This window comes from Nomia melanderi, chromosome 14, assembly GCF_051020985.1.
Source record: "Nomia melanderi isolate GNS246 chromosome 14, iyNomMela1, whole genome shotgun sequence".
In the NCBI taxonomy this organism is placed as follows: domain Eukaryota; kingdom Metazoa; phylum Arthropoda; class Insecta; order Hymenoptera; family Halictidae; genus Nomia; species Nomia melanderi.
Genome location: NC_135012.1, coordinates 12,541,888 through 12,566,171, shown reverse-complemented (window position 1 = coordinate 12,566,171; position 24,284 = coordinate 12,541,888). Strand labels below are relative to the sequence as shown.

General features: G+C 34.8%; 2 protein-coding genes across 4 annotated transcripts in view; one reads left to right on the top strand and one right to left on the bottom strand.

Moving 5' to 3' along the window:
• Nucleotides 1-3,466: 3,466 nt before the first annotated feature.
• On the bottom strand, nt 3,467-23,947 carry MICAL-like (protein). Of its 3 annotated transcripts, none has more exons than XM_031981479.2 (11): nt 23,301-23,947; nt 16,752-17,013; nt 16,262-16,440; nt 15,784-15,872; nt 6,667-8,378; nt 5,207-5,381; nt 4,748-5,083; nt 4,491-4,626; nt 4,152-4,386; nt 3,891-4,003; nt 3,467-3,822 (listed from the first exon to the last, which is right to left on the bottom strand). In XM_031981479.2, the coding sequence occupies exons 2-11, from the start codon at nt 16,901-16,903 to the stop codon at nt 3,635-3,637; spliced, it is 3,315 nt and encodes a 1,104-aa protein (XP_031837339.1). In that variant the 5' UTR covers nt 16,904-17,013; nt 23,301-23,947; the 3' UTR covers nt 3,467-3,634. The 3 variants fall into 3 exon arrangements, with proteins under 3 accessions (XP_031837339.1, XP_031837337.1, XP_076230094.1); XM_031981477.2 differs by having other exon boundaries at nt 5,207-5,384; nt 23,301-23,946; XM_076373979.1 differs by lacking the exons at nt 16,262-16,440; nt 16,752-17,013; nt 23,301-23,947 and adding an exon at nt 10,262-10,315 and having other exon boundaries at nt 5,207-5,384.
• LOC116429064 (uncharacterized) overlaps nt 20,813-24,284 on the top strand; it is a 31,361-nt gene continuing 27,889 nt past the window's right edge. Inside the window, exon 1 of the mRNA XM_031981486.2 lies at nt 20,813-21,128. The gene's annotated coding sequence lies outside the window, so the exon portion shown is untranslated. The remainder of the gene's footprint in view (nt 21,129-24,284) is intronic.

Genomic DNA, 24,284 nt, shown 5'->3' with positions numbered 1-24,284 from the left:
TCCATGTGAAAAGAAGAACAGCGAAGCGACGGGGAGGGTGGGAACGAGCGGAGAAAAGGAAAGAAAGACATCCGCGCGGGGGCTGAACTACGCCCGACGGAGACAATCGACGCGAGAGGGGGATGCGTGGCACCGGAACTCGGGGATTATTCCGGAAACGTTCGGATCTTCCTTGCAGCAGGTTTCTGGTTAAAATAGGGCATTACGATGCTATCTGTGTTACCGGCCAACGTGCGTGGGCGGAACACACGCGCACACTCTATCGAGAGGAAAACAAGGGGGTCGAATTCCTGGTGGAAAAAGGGGCGAGATTCCGGCGAGCGTGCGGACTGTAAGGCGGCGGCGTATAAATATTTATAAGGGGTGTCCACGAACTTTAGGCGGGATAGTTCGTTCTACGTTAGCGTGTATTTCCCGCGCCACCCCAGCGCCTCACCCCTTTACTCTTGATTTTATTCTCGCCGTTCCCGGGTAATGCTGCTCTTGAGGAATTGCTGGTTTTCGGTTTATACGGTCCCCTGTTGAGCCTCTGGTCGATTACGATGAACACTTCCAGGGACGTTAGGGTATATTGTTGGGGTTGTTCTTTGGATACTAAGGGTAATCGTTTATCGAATTTTCGAGAGGACGTTTTTTACGGGATGTTGGAAACTTGAGTTTTGTAAAATGCAATATCTGCATTTTGTTAATGTTACTTGCTTTGTGCAAGTCATCAAATTTATAGAAGACCTTTTCTTAATGGATTATTTGAATGTAGTAATACATACTGAAAATTAACGGTATGAACGAGCGTTTGTTATCTACGGGAAATGTATTGATTTGTATATTAGTTGTGCGTTGAGCTGTGGTTTGTACAGAGGGCTGCGCCAGTCTCTTCTATGCAACTTACCCTCGTAGGATATGGTAACAGCGCGAACTGGATCACCGACGGCAGACAATATAGACTGGTTATCCCGTGGAATTTCGTATCTGATGATTTTGATATGCCTCCACGATTTCCAGTGGCAAGTTTAAGAATTATATTTGAATCAACGATTGAAGCTGGTAAAATCGATGAACGTACAGAGCACTTTCGAGGAATGGCGAACACTGGCGAACACTGGCGAACAATGGTCAAACAAAAGTTACAGCTTCATTATAGATGACAGATTTGTACATAATTAAACTGAAAACAATGAATTATATATAGTAAACTTATTTTCTTTTTCATATACTTTATTATAGCGTTATTCAACAATTCAGTGGTGTAATAAAATACAATTTTAGCAAGGAAACCAACGCCGAATTACATATACAATTAAGAAAATCTTAACACGATTATAAACGATTCAGTATCAACATGCAATGTCAATGATAAACCGTCGACTGTCTGAAAGTGAATAATCAAACTATATCAACAACATCCCACTGTTTCACTTCCTATTTCCTGCAATAAAAATAATAATAGTAATAATAGTAATGATAATAATAATCATCGTAATAATCATATTTTTTTTTAAACGGGTATTACAGAATTTACCCATCAACTGTTCCATTGCTGTAGTCACAGATGGAATTACCACGTTATAATCATATATCGAGCCCTCAAATTGTTGTTACATTACCGTAGAGTCTACATCGTAGACAAAGAGACGACGGGTAATATTTTTACTCGCTAATTCAATTGCAACCACAGAATTTGCTGTCATCAAATATTTCTATTAGATGAACACATACTTAAATCTCAATAGAGAAGAGCAGTGGCAGTGTTAATCAAACACGTATTATTTCAACTTTTTAAAATCATTGAGATCCTTACAGGAACTCAGTCTTCAGTTGGAAAAACGCGTGTAAATAATAAAATATAAAATAATTGTTTATAAAATACACTTATAAAATGCCATAAAGAATCTAGTAAATGAGCACTGCTATCTTGAAAGTAGTAATTACTATTTAAAATTGTTAAGTGAACAGCGAAACTAAAGAATAACTAAAATATAAAGTACAATGGCTAAAGTATAATACAAGTGTTAGATTGGGCAAAAAGTCTTATCGTTTTACTTTTCAACGTAGCTTCATGTTTATAAAATATATTTATTATATACATAATTTCTATGTATATTGTAGAGGAGTGCAGACAATCAAAATTTCGGGTACGAGTCGGGCAGTCTCGGCCGAGTACTTGAGCAACCCTACATTTCCGGGTATTTTAATGATAATAATATCTATATTATAAATATCTGTACCATGGATGTTATGATATAGGTGAACTGGTCGAAATGCTATACCCTCACCGATTTTAATGAATTTAAAGTATATTGTTCGTGGTATTTTACACATATAAGAAATAGTTAGTCAGAATCATGCCTCGAATAACATATTTCAAAATCATCAAAATTGATCAGGATGCAGCATTTTGGTGTGGCACTATGTGAGATATGTATAAAATATTTATACTATAGATATTATTGACACCAACAAGGAGAGTGTGAGGACTTCGGGGCACTGATCTGGTTAGAACTTAATATACTGGTAGATTTGGCCGTCCTGTTTATAAAAATATAGAGGCAGATACTCAATGATTTCTTAGACGTTTACATTTTAAATTTCACTGCAAGAAATATAAGATTTAATAGAAGGTTTCTCTAAACTTTGGTTCGGTTTGTGGTAACGTTTGAGGTTCATATGTCGAATATGTATACTGACTTTCATTCATTTGAATAAAGTTTTATTGAAATATTCTTACTCGCTAAAAAATATTAACCTTATTTGTTTCATAAAAATTACGCTCTCTTTGTAAGATAGCTGTAAATATTGGATTTCTTAGGTACTCATATATATTTCGAGAACTCGCTCGATTTTTGTTCAGTCTGACCGGACTCATATACCCGTGATTTCGGATACTCGCATACCCGTAGTACATTATATTTAATATATAAATACATTTTATAAATGTGAATACAATAGAAGATGATAGAAAATTGTCAAACGAAATAAGTAATTTTAATCCTAGTTCAATAAAGTGATATTTTTCTTTGAATTTCATTTAAAAATCTGATAAATGTACTTAGGACGAGCATGCAATAGAAATTTAGAGTGCAGCCTTATGATGGGACAGAAATACTCGTCATACTTTGTACGTTGCATCAACCCTTAAAATATTTCGGTTGTATCAGCGGTATCTATGAATTTGTGAGAATGTTTTTTACGGCATTTCCGTCGGTATACGAAGATAAACAATTTTTCTATTGACCATTCTGTAAACATGAATATGGACAACTTAAAACATACATGAAGAATATTTTCCGATACTCGATATTTATATAAGCTTCATTACAACGTATGCGTTTCAATTGACTGATATTTGTTAACTATATATTTGACGGAGTGCTGTTTCATAAGTCAAAATAAACTCATGCCCAACTACACAAGCACGTAAATGTAATTTAACTAATATGTAACACCACATTATTTTTTTTTTCGTAAATGTAATCTTATACAAGACGCTTACAATAGAGCTATAATATAAACAGGACACGGATATCAAATCTTCATTACAGTTTCAAAAATATTTAACTTACACGAGGTAGTACCGTTTAAAAGCTAAAATTATGTCGTGCAATACGTAATATTTAACTTATTAAAGTAGTACAATTCAAAACCATTTTCGTTTATTGTGGCGCTTGCATTTCATCTCAGTCTCGTCTATATCCTTATCGATATCCTTTTTGGATGTTTTTTTACATTTTTTCTCATTCGTCTTTTTCTTTGGTTTGCCTTTCTTCGTTTTTGAACAACAAGGGTCGTTCATTTGGTTGTCCGGTAGTTCATTTTTGGTTTTGGCTAATAAACAAAAAATAATATAATACAAATTTATACCGAACGATTCATCTACAAGATAGTTTACCTACCAGCAAGGAGACCCATGTGTTTATGTATGCTTTTATCCTCTTCTATTTCTCTGCGACGATCCATTTCCAGGCATTCGATTATTTCATTTCGTTTCTCAACAATTTGTACGAGTCTGTTAATTAATTAAAATCAAACATTTAGTATGTTACCGAACAACCATATTTCTTCATAAAAGGAACATCTCATTATTCGTGTATACCGAGTGATATATATTATTTGTGCACAGAAGACTCTTTTCGTCTGTCTCTTATAACAGTTACCTCTGTATTAATGCTTCTTCCCTTTGTTTGTCGAAATCTGTTTTCGTGGATTCATTTTGTGACATTAAACAACGAATTTGATACTCTACTTCGCCATGTTCTTCCTCCAATCTCTGTTGCCTTCGAAGCAACATTAATTCACCTTGCCGCCTGAACAGTTCGTTTTTTTCATTCACAAGCGCGAATAATTCCAGAACTAATTCCTCTACGTCAGATCGCATAGATACATCTGAAACTAATAACGAATTCGTTATTATTATTAATCTTTTTATCGATACTATAAACAATCTTTGAACATGCCAGATTACTCAGATTTACATATAATTTAGACAGAATTACCATCATTGTTAAGTCCCGTTTCACATTTAATTCTGATCAGTTGCTCCAATCGTACACCTTGCTTTTCCAACCCTTGTTGCTGTAATTCAATTTCATCTAATTCCAATTTGACATCCTTAAGAGACATTACTTTTATCTGAAACATATGAATACTCGATAAAAAATCAACTAATTACAAATTTGTGTGGTTCTCGTATTTAAGTTTCTAAATCCTTACTAAATCCTTATTAAAGAATATCAAATGAACAAATACTTACTTTTCTTCTATGTGGTATTGGACACGGCGGAGCCGGATTCTTCTTTCTCTTCCATTTCCCTTGTGTACTTTTGTCTGTGTATGGCGTGTGATAATCCAGAGTATCCCCGTGCGAAATGTGCGTCAAACTTTGTTTATTTCTGTTCGCTTCATCTTTAGTCAGCTTCTTATCCTCCCATGAATTTTGAGTTTCAACCGTGTTACATGAATCGATTATTGGAGATATTTCGTGTGGCAGTGGAGCAACCACGGTACTATGCGGAGTACTGGTTACCATTGGTGGTGGAGGAGCAGGTTTCGTTTTACGGGCCTTAGGCGTTGTACGTTGATGCGATTTCTATTGAAACAGTGTATATCCAGATCACAATCGTGTATTATTCCAATGAAATATTATATTTATAAAGAGTATAGAATAAATAAACTTCAAATATAATAAATGAACATTTTATCGGTTAATTACGTGAGATTCAGCTGAACCACTTCGGGGTTCGAGTGCTGGAGAAGAACGTGGCTCGGGCACTCGTGCGTCCTTATTAATTGGAGGTAATGGTGCTGGTTGTTTCTTTCGAGAAGTTACTCCCGGGGTTCCTCCGAATTCAGAATTTGTTAAGGAAGTATTCGATGCGTACAAGCTCCTGCTATTAAAATCAAATTCTTTATTACAATATCGTTGTCTTTTAACCGATTGATCGCGAACTAACGCAATTATCGTCTCAGCTCATTCTACGCTAAAAGTGTGATTTTCACGCATGCTCGCGATAGTCGAATAAACACAGTATTCTCGCGTTTAGTAAATACCCGAAAATCGAGACTAATCGTGTAGTGGTGTTGATTCGAATTCGAAATAAGATCCGAGAGATCTGTTTGATCTCTGTAGAAAAGGGTGCTGCCAATCAAATTGCGAGACGCCCGACCTTCTTAATCTTAATCTTCTTTATTGTTCACTTTTACTAATTTCTACCGATTGAATTGTAAGGTTTTTCTGATTAAGGCGAGGCTAAACACGATATATTTTGGAGCACATTTATGTATTTAATAAATTACAATATGTCATGTTTGGTCATGTTTGGTCTTATTTTAATCAGAAATATTAATTATTATTATTAACATGGTGCGTTTTATTTGAAAATTCGACACAAGTAATCGATTTTGAAGACACGTCATTTTTGGTGGGAGGTGTTTAAAGATGATAAATATAAAATACTCCATACTTTACACATGTTGTTCCTATCGAGGTAAAACGTCATGGGAACGTGTTAGTTCTCATCATTGATCCGGCTCGCTATTGCTGTGATTACATTGTAAATAATATGTTTGCTAAAATAATTCCTTAAACGCTAAATTCATTGCTTTGTTGTCTAATCGATCGGTTGTTTGTACTATTACGAAACTTGTACAGCTCTCGAGAAGTCGAACCGTACGAGCGTACAGTGGGTAAAAACAGTATTCGTACACTTAGTTTTTTGGCAATAACTTTCTACAAAATCGATCATACATTAGCAAACTCTACTTTCATTGCTAGTCTACTATCTACAGATATAATGTGGAAATCATTTTTGTTTGTTATTTTTATTTCCTTCATTCTAAATTCAATGTGTATCGCAAATTTTCTATCGGGTTAACGTCAGGGGATTGTGGTGGTGTAATTAACTGTTCGGGAACATTATACAACAGCTATTCTCTTCTGTATTTTAGATTCATAAGTATTTATAAGGTCTCAAATACTTATTGTTTACTAGACGTATACTTTAATATAATATTTGATTATGTTTTTTTTCTTTTGTCTCGTTATAAACAAAGTTATGATGTAACGAAGTAAAAATCTCATAGTGTATATTTTATTCATAGTGTATATATTTTATTATAATAATAAAAGCCTTATTAAAACTACATAATTCACTGTTTTGATTATATACGTACTTAATGTTACGTGGTTTTGGAATAGGCATCTGCTCGGGGGTTTTCCACTGGTAATCCAAATCACTGTCATGATCGTCCTCGTCGCTCCAAAAAGGATTCAGATTAATTTGAGGTGCAGCCAAACGCCGTTTTGCTTGTATGTTTGGAGACAACTGTTGTTTAGGTGTGTTACCCAAATTATTTCGTTTTGCAGGTTTCGGTGGCGACAGTTTTTTCTCATTACTAATTCCCTCCTTTTCGCTCGCTTCATTTTCAAAAGGATTCGACGAAGCTGTAGAACTTTTGAAACTGTCCACGCTTATATGGTGATCCTCACCTTCTTCGTCATCGCTTTTAAAAGGATTTAAATTTTCTGGATAATCCTTACTCATGGTATTCTGCCCGGAAGTTTGGCTACTTTGTTTTACAGAATCACTATCTACTTGATGATCTTCGCTACTTTCTCTATCTATGTTAATTGTATCTAAATTTTTAGATAATTCAGGCGTACGCATAACGTTCTCTTCGCTTTCTTCTATACTGAGATTCCTAACATTACTTACGGAATTGCTTCCTTCGTTATTAATTAATTCAATAGTTTCTGAATCTAATGTATTAGAACTTTTTATATCCAACATTATTGACTTTTCATCGGTACATTTTATCGTATTATTATTTAGAGCTTTCGTTTCTTCGTCTAAATGTTTCTGCTCTTCTGTTCCTTCTTGATCAAATTTCAGATCTACTTGACTTTTACTTATTAATTCTACACGTCCGTTACTCTGCGCTTTAGACGTTTGTGCTTCGATATTTTGAAACTTTTTCTCTCTTCTTTTAACGCGATCCTCCTTGTCGCAAGTTTCAAATAATTTTAACCTCTGTTGAACTAAAGAAAGGCAACGTTCAGTATCTTCATCTTCATCGATATGGTCTATCGATTCTTTTATATTACTTGTTTTAGTAACTAAAGCACTAGGATTATCCTTATTTATAGCACGGAACGAGGAAGTTATTAATTTCTGTACTTCTTTGTCCGTTTTCATGGAATCCCTATCCGTTTCTTCTGCACTCTGAGATTCAACTTTCAAAGAAGTGTCACAAAAATTCTTACTCTCCTCCCTGGCTTCCTCCTGTTCAACAAATTTATCATTAACTAAAAATGCCGTTTCAGACGTACACGTAGCTTCGTCAGCTTCAGAATTCGTGGTACGTTTTTCAACGACATTCGATTCTCCATCTGTTGTATCATCGTCGGCAACAATTTCATCGCTATTCATCGAGAGCAGATGGTTCGATATATAATTCATCCTTAACCGAGAAGTTTGTGCCACCGTTTCAGGTATAATAGCGTCTTCCGGCTGTAATCGTTTAACAGAATTATGGCTAGGTATATTTTGATCTGTTTCTTTTGTATCACTGAAAGATCCCCGATCGCTTGAATCGGTAACGATATCGCTTTCCTCAGCCCCCCCTAATGTTGTACTGAATGTCAGAGTATCATTGTATTTTTGTATCACAGATGATGAGATTCCTTCGTCAGGGCACGCCTCGCAACAGAAGTCACCTGTTTCGGTTTCATAATAATTACCGTGAGTTAACTGATTATTACAGCGAGCGCAGCGGAAACATGTCCGATGATAAATCAGATGGGTGACCACCAATTTCTCTGCCAAGAACACCGGAAGTCCGCACACAAAGCATGACTCCCTCCGCATACCCAGGCACGGCGTCACCTACGTAATTACAAACAGCATTAGAATATCGCAATTAAAATATCTGCAGAATAGTTTCTCTTTAAATTTGTCTCATACGGGACAAATGTAATTATATATTTAAGGTTAAATAACGGATAAAGAAAATTTAAGGTGTCGTGTGATTTAATAAACCATAGACGAAGTCTTGCTTGTATTATAAAAAACCACTCGTGATGTCGTCAAGTTTAACCTTCTTCAAATACGACTGTTAATCAATGCGAGAAATGGCATTATAAACATTCGAGATCCGAGCACTTAATTACAGAGGATGCGTTATTTAAGACGGAAACCTAAAATGTCGCTCTTGTTTCTAACGAGATTAGAACTCATTTTCTTTGTTAAAATCACGATAAAAAGTATTCCTTCGTAGATTATATTTTACGCAGTTTCAAATTCACGCGTTCGTCTCTTACGATCAGGTAATCCTGTTATAAAACTTTCATATTATTCGAATGATGTTTAACACGTTAAACGCCACGAAAATCTTAAGCGTTTTCCCATAGAGTTTGTCTCTTGTAGCGAAGAAAAGTAGGAATAATTATGAATTATCTAGCGTTGCAACGTTCGCGTTACACTATTATCAACTTAGTTGCCTTGTTAAACATTTTTATTTCACATCGGTTGTCTTGTGTGTCACGATTGTTTTTTAGTCATTCAGAAGCGTCAGTCACCAGTGACTGACATGGCGCTTAACGCGTTAAAAACGAAGTTAATAACACTGTGGTTATTTCGCAACGGGTTTTTATTGCTTCGCCGGTCAGCCATCTACTTATTATACACTTCTCGCGTTAACTCCATCGACCGTCAAGCTAAAAGTGCACAGAGGTAAGGGGACTCTTCCTCTCACGATACTCGGGCCGCCCTCGACTTTGACGCACGATCATTATTGGCGCGCAGCGATAATGAAGGATGGAAGTAATAAAACTATTTCGAATAAAACAGTCCGGAGAATACTTCGAAAAAATTCGTATAATGGTCGCGTAGCCAGAAGAAACCCTATGCGAATGCCATAAACCGAAGGAAACGTCTGGAATTCGCCAAAAAAGTATATTTCTCAGCCTATAGAATTCTGGAAAATCGTAATATCTTGCGACGAAATTCAATATTTCGGAATCGGATGGTTATCAGAAAGTGTGGAGAAAATCAAACGAAGAGATGCACTCTAAGAATCTTCGTTTAACGATTAATAAGTGAATGCTCCATATAAACAAAATGAAAATGATGAAAGTCTTATATATTAGATAGAAAACTTACATACAAATAGTCGGGTATTTACATACCTACAAAGTAATTGGCTGGTTGGTCCAGAAACGATGAACACAAAGTTTATCTTAATTTTACAGTATACCTCGATGAATTCGTTACGATAAATATAACCATGTTTGTAAATAAAATATATAACATTCCATTAAAGAAGATTACGTTGACCTTAAACTTTCCAATACTAGATCACCTTTAAAGAGCCATCTCTGTAGTGCATAATGCTTTACGCCATGCCAAGCACCATTTCTAACTAGTATAAATTTATATTTCCAATTTTCTACGAGAAACTTCAGCATTCCTAATCAGTCAAAATCTCCGTATCGTATTTAACCGTAATGCATCATTTTGATAAAACAGATATTTACTGCGTACTATCGAATATGTTATTTTATTATGTATTAGTCTTCGATACGTTATTAATATATCGTTTGTAATTAATAAGAAACGCAAGTACTAATCGCGTTGTACTTTGTAAGAGTGAAGAATAGTGTTAGAGCTTGAAATCATAATGGATTCCGAAGCGTAAGAAAAATTAAAGATAGGATGCCTACTATAGAAGTTAAAAACATGCAAAGCAATAAACGACAAAGCAAAATTACCTTCTAGCAGAATATTTCAGGTTTATATTGCCCCATTAAGTCCAAGCTTTCCTCCTGGAGAATAAAAATATATCATGAGACAAATAAAAACGTATCTACTGCGCGAGAAAAAAAATTCCTTCGTTTGCTAATTGTCAGATGGACATCGTAGAAGTTACTTTATATTTACATTACTAGTATGACGCAATAGTACTGCCATCACCATTATTACAACGATACAAGAATAATCGAATGTATAGAAACGCATTGTATGATTTTCAACTAATTAAATGGTATATGAAAGTTTGCTTCGTACATGTGAAAACGACGACTACAAGCAATCTTAGAAAAAATTACTAAAATCTACCGTATTATTCGATCAAATGATAACTCGTTCTAAAATACGTTTCGCGATTAACCATAAAACTTATAAAAAAGATAATCTGCGATACCGCGAATGTATTATCAGCTTATAAAAAGTTATAGCACTTTTACCAAAGATCGTCGACCATTTATTTATAAGAATTATCTACGTCTAAGTGTCGAAAGCTTAAACACATGCAAAAATTGGTTTTATTTTATGCGAACTTATTTTTGTGCACATTGCTTTCTAGTGTCCACAGTGTATGCAGGGTTTTTCATAATACGAAAACATAAATTTACTGGTTTATATAGCACACTAAGATAAGAAAGGAAGTTCACATAAATATACAGCATATAACCTTGTTTCTGATCATGAGATACAGCTGTTTTGTAATGTATCAATTATTCACTTGTTCTTCACTCAAAAAATCGAGTTCATCACGCTTGTGTAATTTGGAATTTAATTATTTGCCACGCATCGCCAAAAATGCGAAATATAAAATGATTTAGCGTAGGGGGTAAATCATTTTGCCTGCCCGAGGTTAAACAGTTTTCTACACCGGAAGCCATATCCTATTCTAAAAGTCATAATCTGAGAGCTTACTAGTGTTAATAGAGACGACACATGCAGAGACTTAAGCTCTTTACAGCACGGGGCGAAAAACGGCTCTTATTGTTTAGTATTTTAACGGCACATCGCGGCAATACTCATTCGCCTTTTCAAATCAAATTCCAAAACTTTCCTTTCACCCGCGCGTGGCAGCCAGCGACGGTTGTAAATGCATATTTCCGAAGGGCGACCGAATGGTATCCTAAGGACACTCGGTTCCTGGGCTTTGCCTGGAGGAAATTTGTGTCCAAGCTAAAAACATAGTCTCTGCATGTCTTAGGTAGCACCCCACCCTCGTTAGACTAGGCGCGCCAAGGGACGGTGGAGACAATTCGTTTCGAAGGCCCCTGATTGGGACTTGTCAGTTTTGGCTATAACCAATCAGGGTGTTTTCTTAAATTTCGGAGCTGACGATCTGACTCGCAGATCGCCAGCGAGACAGACAACTCAAAACGGTCGAACGAGACACATCAAACAAGCGCGTCTTAGTGTTCAGACATAATTGTACACACGAAAATTACAGTCCACTAACGAAGAAGCAAGCGGTCTCGTTTAATCAGCTCCAAGTAAGGACGCTGCTGTGAACGCCCAACATTTAAGATTTCATTTTTTACGCTTTCTTAATCTTCAAATAACTGTGAAAATTACGACAAAAATATAGTTTTTTATTTATTATTTTTCGTTTAATGTTTTGAGATTTTGTAGTCGGGTTATGGCAGTGCTACACAAAAGAATCCTAAGAAATAAATGAGAAAACGATTATTTATCCGATTCCGAGTATAAAACATACTGATCCAAGGAAGATTGATTATGACATTTTCTAGTTACTGAAAGGAAATTTAAAAATTGTTGATTTCCTCCAAATGGTTTATACAAATTTTTTTAAACGTGTACGAAACGTATGCAAAACTTTGAAGAAAGAACCAAAGGATAAAATAAAAAGTAATAGTTAATGAAACGGCAAACATATTTTATTAAGATATTTTGGAAAATATACGATTTACAATGTTGTCGATAGATTCACGAAGTTTAAAAACTGATTGTGCATTTTTATTATGGCTACGTCATGGTTACGCTAAACTAACTAGCATGATGGCTGCATACGTGATTGTGAAATGGCGCTGCGTATGACTTTCTAATAGTAATAGAGACGACGAAAACGATGATTCTGGTCGATGAGAGTGCTGAGTCGGTGGTGTATCGATGATGCTGACAGTCGATTATATGGAAACAGTTGTGGTAAACCGTTCTGTGAGCGGATGTCGATATTCTGCTAATCACTGTCATTGACTTTTCAATGTTGTGTACAAAAAATATTAACCGGAAAAAGTATATTTTGAAATTAGTCAAAAGTTGTCAGAGGTTAGGCTATCGTTTGCTGAATCTGAACGTATTTAAGTTACTTTGCATTGTAATTTTTGAGCTGCAGTGTTTTCATTTAATATGCTTCCTCTATAAGATTTCTCATCTTCGACGTCATTTCCGATTTTCTTTTTCTTTTCTTTACCGAGGATATTGGAACTTTTAAAATACTGTCGAAATTTTCCACGGATGCGGCGGGTATTTCCGTACTTATAGTTTCTATCGGTTTGTCTTCGTGGAAACTAATGTTGTCGCTCTGTTCAGTATTTTCCTTTTCCTCATTCTTTTCCTGTAATCCCTAAAACAGAGTTGAACACATTTTTCGTTTGTAGATGCCGGGAAATTTCAATGTATAACGGAAGACAGAAAAAGAATTTGTGGAAAGGTAGAAGTCACCTAGGCATAATCGAGCGAGAACACAGTGTTTCAGACTTGTAATAATATGTAATGCAGAATTGTTTAGTTACAAAGAAACTTCAAGTACGTATACGGTGTTTTCCCTTAAGCTCTTGCGCTACTCCCCTTGCGAATGTCGCGATACGCCCGATCTATTTCTAGCGTCGGCTAGAAATTAAATAGCCTTCAGTTTATTCGTATAATTTTCACAGGATTCGAATTAAAAAGACCATATATCGTTAAAAATGATATTGAAGGTTGCGTAACGCACCGTACAACCATTTCAACCATAAACCAGAAAATTTCTCGAACGTGTCCAATAAAAATCTGGTTACTAGCTGTCTAGAATCGCCGCAGACATGTATAATTTCCATACATCCGACCTTAAAAACCTTAAAAACCGTTGATCATCCTACGGCCACGCGCGGCAGTCGAGGCGAGCGTTAGTCGGGGAATCCCAACGGGTGGAGTTAGACTCCTGTCACCTCTAATCTCACTAGACAACGTGTATTCTCCATCCCCATCGGAATTGTTACGAATGAATTGTTATAAATGTTCTCCTGCCCCCAACGGCATTTTTCTTCTCCTGAAAAATGACTTGCCTTCGAGGAAGCTAAATTTTCACGGAGGATCGATCACTCTCCGAGTTGATCACAGTAAACTTTATACTAACGAACTCACCGTGTCACAAATATTGTGATTTTTATTTACCAAAACACCGACTCCTGATTAGCCTTTACGACATTAATTTGCCGTCGAGCGCATCGGTTGCGATTGGTTCATTAACGCGGTCGAGTCGCGAGCGCGTGACCGTACACACTTGTTATTGGTCGTCTGATTCTCATTTTTTATCACCTGAATATCATTTTTTTTAACGGTATGGCACCGTCGAGGCACGCGCTGGATTACCGAAAATCCGTCGAGCTCCGGACGAGTTTGCACCTCAACGTGCCGAGCAAACTTCCGCCGAGAACTCTCGTAGAACCACCTTCCGTTGTTGGAAGGAGAAAAAGGACAAGCAGTTTGTCTAATTTCATTTCAGTCGATGGTTACCGTGAACCGTGCGTACTAAAAATTACAATGCCGAGCAGAGTCCGAATGTCTTCCGATAGCCGCAGTTTTACTCGGACTCTATGTATCTCCGATGGTTGTCGTAGCGACTTCGTCACCACGTTTTTAATTGATTTGTCCGTCCGCGGTTCTCTGTCTTGAACCGGTAAAACAGAGGAACGCGGCGGACGGCATTTAAGCATTTCTGGAGCATTTTCGGCGCGCGGCGTACAATATTAGACGAGCGACATCCGACTTTCGATCGGAACAGTAGAAAAACGGCATCTAGAGATTCCATTATTAACTGGAGCATCGTACCGCCGACGCGTTACTCCAAAAAGTACATCGTCCAGAAAATATCAGATTTTCACCTTTCCGCGAACGCAAAACGTGGGTGTGAATTGTGTTTTACTGTCTCAATAACACCTTACGTCGCACCAAAGTTGTCGTATTCAGACTCCTCTCGCCGACGTTCTTGTACCATCAACGAAGACAAAACCGCTCGTTCCCCGATGATCGGAAGAGGACAACGAACGAGACAATAGGGAATTACGTGAAATTGTTGAAAGAGATGGTCAACTTCGAAAGCGATAAATGCATACTGGGCAGAAAATGTTTCTGATCGTACCGTCGGAAATCGTCTACACGAAGTGGGTTTTTCATTTCAACAAATAACCAAATACCTCTTTTACAAGGGAAAGCTTAGTAATTATACGTGTGTAAAGCGATGAACCATGATAACGCAAAGTTTAATGGTCGTATAGGCTATTTATACAAAGCGAAAGTCTTTTTATTGCGCATGCAGTAGTTGAAAAGTATAAGAGGATATTCGAATATACCGTTAAAGAGAAAAATTTCTTTACCAAGATGTTTCGGAAACAATGAACAATTTTATAATGACAATTTTATAATTCCATTGAAATCCATTGATATCAATGATGCCATTTACACGAGTGCCGATGCACGCGACAAAGTTCGAATACAAGACATCGTTGAACCACGGAGTTAACTTCGAAGATATGAAATTGCTGACACGCAACATTTTCATCCAAATGATACAATCAACAAAATTATGCAACTGGATGAAATTACAGAAGGATACGAGGAGGTGAATAAGACAACATCGAAGACTCGCTGTCCGAAAATTTGTTTATTTATTAAATTTACTCGACGCTGATGCAGATATACCCGCTGCGCTTGAAAATGAATCTGACGACGAAGTTGGAGAAAAAGAAAAAATTCATCGTAAGAAGGATACTTCAATTATAAATCGTATTCGTCAGTTTTTAGAGCAACGATAACGTCTATCCTAATTTCATAAAAAGGTTAATGGCAGTAAAAAAAGCTTACGTGATAAAACATTTGTAAATACAGAATTAAAAAAGTAACACATTTTCAAGTAATCAGCTTATTTTGATATAAAAAACGTGCTTTCTTTTATTTCCTCCTGAACCTTGATTACTCACTGAACCTCAATTTATGTCAAGCTGTTTATTCTTCCAATTAAGCCGATTAATCAAAATACTATCGTATATTGAAATATAAATGTATAAAATGTATTGAATAAATATTCTTACCAAAGAAGAAACTTAAATTTTTCTCCATCGCATTTAAAACATAAAACATACCTCATACAAACTGATATAATCCTATTTGTGTTCTAAGAAGTTTTCTAACAGAAAAGCAGTTCTTTGTACAGATGACATTACCCCCATCATCAACAACCGGTTCACATGTGCAAATGTAATAAATTTTTACATACCTTTTGTTTTGGAGATTCTGATACTTGGGTAATTCTCTCGTCTTCGGTCTCTGTCGTCCTATTTACCGGAGGTCGACTTGGGGAAGAACCTGACAAAGTAATAATATCAATTTGGTTAATCTAAATTGTTTTTAATTTTGAGACATTACTTATTTAACATCCTCTTTCATTTTAAATATAGACAAACTACCTAATATTAGACAATGTGTACTCGATTATTTCGTTGGAAAAAGGAATTAGTTGAAGTTCAATAGATTTTCGAGATCACTTTCCATGTACTAAGCTTATATTATGCAGCCGAACGCAGTGAGAGAATTGCGCGAATCCCAACACGTTTTCAGACTCGCAATTGGATTTCCCGGTACCGCAATGGAGGGATAGACGGACCTACAGAGCAAATGCTTCTGCCCGTACGACGGCGCTAATGCCAGGTTCTCAGCAACTGACGGTACATAGATAATTATTTAAAAGAACTTACCAACGAAAGTTTGATAAAACTGTGAAAGATAGGTTAAAATGGATAATCGATCCGGGACGGAACAAGAGGCCATATCTTCTGCATCCAAAAGTGCTGGAATTCCCAAATGTTGTTCCGCCGTTCTAAAAGCCAGTTCATTGTTTTGATACACGTCGTTCTTGTCTAGACTATTGAAATCACTGTAATCAAAAACGAAGAACATGTTCTATCATAATGTGAAATTATGGAGGCAATGCGTCAACTATGCTTGAATACTTTTTATATTTAAATCAAATATTACTTTATGAAACAACCATTTATGTAAACAAAATTAACCTTAAGTTATGCTTTGTGATTGGAATTCTATTATTTAACGAGTTTATGCTTGAATCATATTATAACACGCGAATATCAATGATTTATTGTGTATCTAATCGGATGACAGATAACACCATACTTATGTAAGGAAATCGAAAATTTGATAATACGAAATTTTAATTTATCGACTTACATGAGATCTGGCCGAAAATGATGAATCATCGCGCAGAATGCAAGCCCATCTTTCCAAGATGTTGTCATGTTTTGCACATTTACGCCAGGATAACCGTCGGTTATTCGCCGGCACCATAGTTCCAGTGCCTTCGTGCCCCGTTTTTCGCCCATTTTAAATTTTCACTTATTTCCTTATCTCTTGTTGAAGTGGTTGTCTGTTGGATCACCGACTCCTTTTTTCATGCGCAAAAAGAGAATTCGTGGTCTAAATCCTTTACAATCTGAAACAAAACATATATGATTATAAATACAGCATCCACACATAACATCACGATGCATACTAGCATCGTGGAAGAATTTCTCTAACGCGCGAACACCTATGTAAAAGTCATCCACTATTAACACGTTAAGCGCCACGAAAATCTTAAGCGTTTCCCCATAGAGTTTGTCTTTTGTAGCAAAGAAAAGTAGGAATACTTATGAATTGTTTGGCGTTGCAACGTTCGCGTTACACTATTATCAACTTAGTTGCCTTATTAAACATTTTTATTTCACATCGGTTGTCTTGTATGTTACGATTGTTTTCTAGTCATTCAGAAGCGTCAGTCACCAGTGGCTGACATGGCGCTTAACGTGTTAAAAGTCAGGACTTGAAATGAACCGACGATTAACTGTTAAAAGAACCGTTTATTTTGAAAGTGGTGTACGTTAATTTAGAAAAAAGTTCAAGTTAGCTGTTATAGTATTTACAATTCTACATCTCCTTATTCTTGAATAATTTGTAGCTAATATATTTGAAGTCACTAAGATTTTGTAAACAGAAAATTAGATAGTTAATAGAACGATAGAAAAGTTTATTTTGAAGAAGATGACTCAAGCTCCATTTTAAGAGTTTCAAGCGAATACGAAGTATATTATGTACTAAAATTTTATGAGATATGAGTTCTACTTTATTAATTTTTTTTTTGTTAAAGTGGCAATGTTCGATTAGCTCAGATAATTATTTCTTAAAATAACAATTCCATTACATATAATTTTAATATATTAACGCAAATAAAGAAGAAAGATCACTGATGGGATAAAAATGTACAGTGATGCTCATTTAAATTCCACAAAACCTGCTCGGATAAATTCCATTGCACCATCCCTATTCTTCCCCCACTACTCATTGTCTCGAGCTCCGTGTAGCGTCATCCCAGTAAGCAGAGATAGAAATGAATAGAATGAGGAGAAGAGAGACAGACAAAGGTCAAAGAGATGCCGCACGCATCAAGTATAAACATGCGACAAAGACAATGTCAATTGCAATAATTTTAACCTTACTTCCTCGATCATAGGACCGACAGAATGTTGAGATTTTTCTGATTAAAGTGAGTCCAAACACGACGTAAATCAGTCTAGTTTTATCGATTTGGGGCAAATGTACCTTTAATTTCGTTAATTACATTAAGTCGGTAAAACTAGTCTGATTTCCATCGTGTTTGGAGTCATTTTAATCACGACAATCGCAGAAATTCATTGGCATAACGTTTGAGAAGGTCAGCTTGAAATTACTGTAATTGAAATTTTGTGCGAATTACACGAGTAAATATACTATAGAATTAATTATTTAGGCACTAAAACTTATAGAATTTCAAATAGCAATTCATTCGATTTAAAGGTTTTTAATTCTTTCATTTCGTTACATCCTTCATGGGATTCGTTACAATGTATTCACGATTTAGAATTTATACTTGCAGGAAATGGAATAGAAATAATAAAATACCAACGTGTACTGTAATTGGTTGGTCACACTTCAAGGTGTAAACCTTGATACGATTTGTCCAAGAAGTATCGATTTTTGGATACAGACGACTGCTTGCTTTCCAAATAAGGTGAATTGAAAAGCAAGTTTTTTTAGGTCACGGATAGCGGATGACAGCATTTAAGAGGTAAATGTTTCAATGATTCAGCGGTGACATTGAAAAGCGGAACACAGATTTGCCGGTTCTACGATCCTTGAAATACCACCTATTAAAGGAACGCGTTTCCATTTTTGGTTAAGACCTTAAAAGATGTCACGTGTAATATGTAAACGGAAGCTAATGCAAGGCGATTATCGATTTCAGTTACATTTTATGTAAATACACAAAATGTGAAAAAGTACAATGCGTATTCGAATACAGTTCATTTTCACTCGTGCTTTTACACTGTAAACGGATTCAATCAAAATGACAAAACAAAATCCACTCTTAGATAGAATGGGACTGATTATATATACGACAATAATCTATGCTTAATAGTTTTCGATCAACAGGAAATGGTAAGTGGCAAACGAGAGTGTTTCCGTGTGTTAAAACGCATAATTATTTACGATTGACCGAGTTTTCGTTCGGACTAACTGTTCTCAGCTAACAACTAACAACGGAAGTGAATAAGATTACTGACAACGAGAGTGAGTAACGTAAAACGACGGGAAGTTACCCGTTTCCAACAATGTATAGTAACATAAAGAATGCGAAAAGTAAAATCAGGTAAAAATTTTTTGTAAACTCCCTAAGAATGACTACTTCTTCCATCGAACTAGACACAAATGCATTAGTTTCATAAAAATAAAGTTAAATATTCCATGAGTTTTGTGTTTGTCTTGTTCTCTATTTTTAAATGATAGAATAAAAAACATTTAACAAAAGGAAACAAACGAAAGAAATTTTACGGGCATTTATTATACACTTAATTCTATTATTCCTAAAAGAATTGATGCTCGTTTATTTAGATCGTGGAAACTGGAGATTCGATAGTAGGTAATTGGGGTACACGTCAGTGTGATCGCGTCAATCAAAATCGGCGTAAACATTTACAAAATAATATTCCTATAATCCAATATGGGTCAATTTCACGCGTTCCGCGAACATAGTGTTAAAAGTCAACATTTAAGGGTGAACTTCCATAATATAGTTCAATGAAAAAAGAACCTAACAATCATATCCAGTCATGCATGCAATGCCGAACCGAATGTCCATACCCAGGAAGTGAACAGTTGTGCACCGTTGCTCCAGAAGAATTTCACTGACCCACTTACAACCAATGCCGCTTTATAAATGATGATCATAAAAAGTATCACCGCTATAGTAATGGAATCAACAAAACAGAAGCTTTAACGCGCTATAAAATCCAATGAAATAAATCGTATAATAATTAGAATTAAACTTCTTGTGTACTCTGAATTCATTGAAATCGTTGATTTTACTAATTATCAGAGAGTTGTAATTTAAAATGAATAGGAAGTAGATATATTTAATATTTGAATATAGCAGTGCTTTCTTCGAAATTGATCATCTCGTTGTCAGCATTTTGCAAATATGTTTCTAAAGAATTCCGTGATAATCGCAAACTTGTAATTTTCGTGATATCAGAAAAAAGCAGGAAAGTAATTTTTACTTTACTAGAAAATGTAAGAAATTATGGGCAGTGGAACACTGAGAAATGCCAATGGACTATCTACATTAACTACAAGTGAAAAACGAATAGAGAATAATACTCGCTTAAATTCCACAATTTCGGGCCCAGCGGTAGAAATTAACCGAGCAGAAAAAACAAGAGAAAGCTATTTCGTTCCAGGAATTGACCCGAGCACAACCCAACAAAGGCAGAGAACGTCATGACACGCGGAACTTCAAAGCGACGCCGTATGCGCCAAAATATAAACATGCAACGAAGAAAATTTCAACTGCAGTAATGTTAACCGTTCCTCCTTAAATGTAGTGCCGGTGAATTTCTGCGATTGTCGTGATTAAAATGAGTCCGAACACGATGGAAATCAGACTAGTTTCACCGACTTAATGTAATTAACGAAATTAAAGGCTCATTTGCCCCAAATCGATAAAACTAGACTGATTCACGTCGTGTTCGGACTCATTTTAACGAGAAGAATCTCAACGTTCCATCGGTACTATGATCGAGAAGCTAAGATTAAAATGATTGCAATTGAAATTGTCTTTGTTGCATGTTTATGCCTGACGCGGCGTTTCTCTGACCTGTGTCCGCCTCTCTTCCTCTCGTTGTATTCATTTCCAATCCCTGTCTACGGGGATCACGTCGCACTGAGCTCGAGACAGTGAGCAGTGGGAGAAGAGTAGGAACGGTGCAGTGAAATTAAGTCGAGCAAATTTCCGTGGAATTTAAGCGGGCATCGGTGTAGTTTTTCGTGACGCCTCAAACGGCAAATCAAACAATAAGACGAACAGCTCGAGGAGCAGGCACCGAAATTAAAAACATGTAAACGCTTTGCATGGAACAAAATTCAGAAGAAACTGCCACTTACGGTAAAGCACAAAGCGAATTGTTTACACTTTGCAGAGGAACATTTCAATGGAAGAAAAGATATCGAAATGTAATATTTTCCGGCAAAAAATAGGTATGACTGTTTTATTTTTTCATAAATAATATCGTGAACGGACAGCTAATTTGATTCGAACACTATGTTGGTAATATTGAGAGCTTGGTTTTATATATGTTAGTTTAGTAACCAGCATCACGTAGAAACGATTATCATCGATCTTTAGCGTCTTTAACCATCTGGTTCAAATATGGACTATGGAGCTGGTTCTCGATATGGGCTAGCGTGGTGTACATTTGTGACTACCGTAAATAGACTACTAGGATTTAAGTTTAATTTCATTAGTAAATACTTTGGACACTTTTTACAAAACGTATACAAATATTTTTACTTTATAAGTCGGAACTTAATGTTGAATATATTATTTAAATTAATATATAAACTTTTAGGTAAGTAACATAAACTAAACAATTTCCAGTAATGCCCTACTATTAATTAAAATATATATAATGTTATATAAAAGAAATAATTAAGGTTGCAAAAGAAATTAATTATAGAGACCATATCCTATTTAAATATCAATAACAAAACCTTAGAAATGAATACTATGTTTTTAAAAACATACACCGATGTAAATAAGTTCTTAAATGTGCATAAAACCTATCCTAATTAGTAAACCACATAATTAACACTTTGTTAATAAACACTTTGAAAAGCATTACATGCATTACTATTTAAATGCATTGTACAATTATTGTTTCTAATATTCACAAACTAATTTTATTGTCTTATTGTCATATTTATAGAATACAAATTCAATACGTTAAATACGTCAGTGTACGAATAAGTAAAAATATACAAAATGACAATTTATTATTTACAGTTTAGTATAAAACACAAATCTGTATTATTTTTTTACTTTTTGAAGAATTTATTTAAATATATTCATTAGATTTGCACTCCTTTGATATATAATAAATTCAATGTGTCTATTATTTAGACAATTTGAAATGTGATTAATTTTCTCAGGTTATACTCCATATCCTACGTGACTGTATTTAAATCATAAGGTACTCAAAATACAACTAAACACAAACTAATGATTTCTATAAAAAATCAATTGAGCGATATTAATAAAATGTTTGAAATATCTATCGTACAATGTGTATTTTAGCTAACGTTTTCATATTAATACAACTCATATGATGCAAATATGATAAGTTTTTGAACACAACAAAGCTATACAATCATTAAAAAATATCTCTTAACGTTTATATCATTTCTATAACTTAATTAATTTTTGAACTTAAATGTTATTGCTGATATGAAATAATAAAAGGTTATATAAAATAATTTATAAATAATAATAAATACTATTATATACAAAAATATGTTTATAATTAGAAGAATCATAGATATAATTCTTAATATAAAAGGCCAAACTGTGCAATTAACGAAAGAATACAAATTATATTCGGCTTAGTTATGTCTTTCAATGAAGAAAATGTAAATATATTTGGTTTTATACATTTATTTCATACAAATTATTATTCAAATAATAACAAATATTCATAGATCAACATTTTTCAAAAATATATTAATATAACTTCTATTAAGACTCTTGGAACTCTATTATGTTGAACGTACGTTTGTATAAGAATACATCTGCTTAAAGTAAACACAGTTATATAGTATTACATTTTTTTTTTAACATTTAAACATTTTGTATAACTTATACAAAAACATCATGTATATAAACTATATATGTTCAATTATATCTGCAGAATTAAAAATAACGTATGAAATTAAAGAGAATATAAACAGTACCCATTTTGAGGGATCATATTTTTAGTGCGTTAATATTACTTTTAGTACTATTTTTATCTCTCTAGCATATAAAAAATTGATAATAAATCACAAAATATTAGTTTATAGTAATAGTAGAAACCATTACAACCCAGCATAATATAGTTTTTTTATACTGTAACAGAATTAAACAAATACTGATCTTCAAATACTTTTTATACATTTTATCTTAATTCATAATATTTTCAGTACACTCTTCTATGCCAGTTCATTAAACGAAATAATTTTATTTCATTTTCTCGAATAACAGTTCATTGAGAAACAGTCTTATTCAGAATTATATTAAATATATAAAATAAATATAAACAAACTACAGCATCAGTGTTTCTCGTAGTTATTCAGCTTTACCTCTACAATTTATTTACTAGAAAAAAGATCCGTTACCTTACGTCATTCGCATGACCCGTTGTTTTGTTGTCCTCACCACCAATTGCACTTCTTATGCACAAGGAAAAAGATACAATGTTACTTGTTTTTTATTGAGTTTTCGCGATAGGTACACGGTTTTTCAATTTTTCTTGATTTCATATGGCTTAATTATAAACACGTTTTCACCACCTGTTCCCGAATAGTTATACGCGGCACTTATACAAAACTATGTCACGCCTTTCCTAACCTCAATTTCTGGGTTAACTAATGCAAACACATATGTCACTTGAAAATTCGAAAATTCGTTTCTAAAACATTAAATTTATTATAACAATAGCAGAACGGTAATGTTTGGATCACTTTGTTTATATATTTTAGTTTTCGGAGTTCAAAACCGAGAAAGAAACTAGTTAAGACCGGTTAAATTGCTTCGCACAACATTTAAACTTCGCGTGCAATACTGCGACTGAAACGCCACGAATAGTGTAGTTTACGCCATCAGCTTTCATTCCGTCCTTTTCTTTCATCGGGTGACTCCTTTACTCTTCAATTTCTTGCCCCGCCTATTAGCTCTATCTTTTTCTCTTCATTCGGAACAATATGCTTTTCACTGTGCCTTTTTTTTTATATGGTTGAGTAACTTATCCCCCTTGTTGTGCGTGAAAGGTAGGTACATAATTCTATAGATAGTTGCTGCATTGAGTTTGGTTAGAGGCTTGTTTTCATATTTGATCGAGTGCGTAATTAATTTATATAAAAGCAACATGTTTTTCTTGACTTGAACCATCCGTCCAGGAAAGCGGAACGAACATTATACTATGTATACTGTTTCATACATCTATAATGATATTAATTAAATATAGAAATAATAATTTAAAAATATTAAAAACTTATTGAGAATAATATTTTAACCCTTTAAACTCCAAAGGTGCCTTTCAACATTAAGTCTTGAGTAATCTGTCGATACGTGAAACGTCGATTATTTAGGTATATATGAGT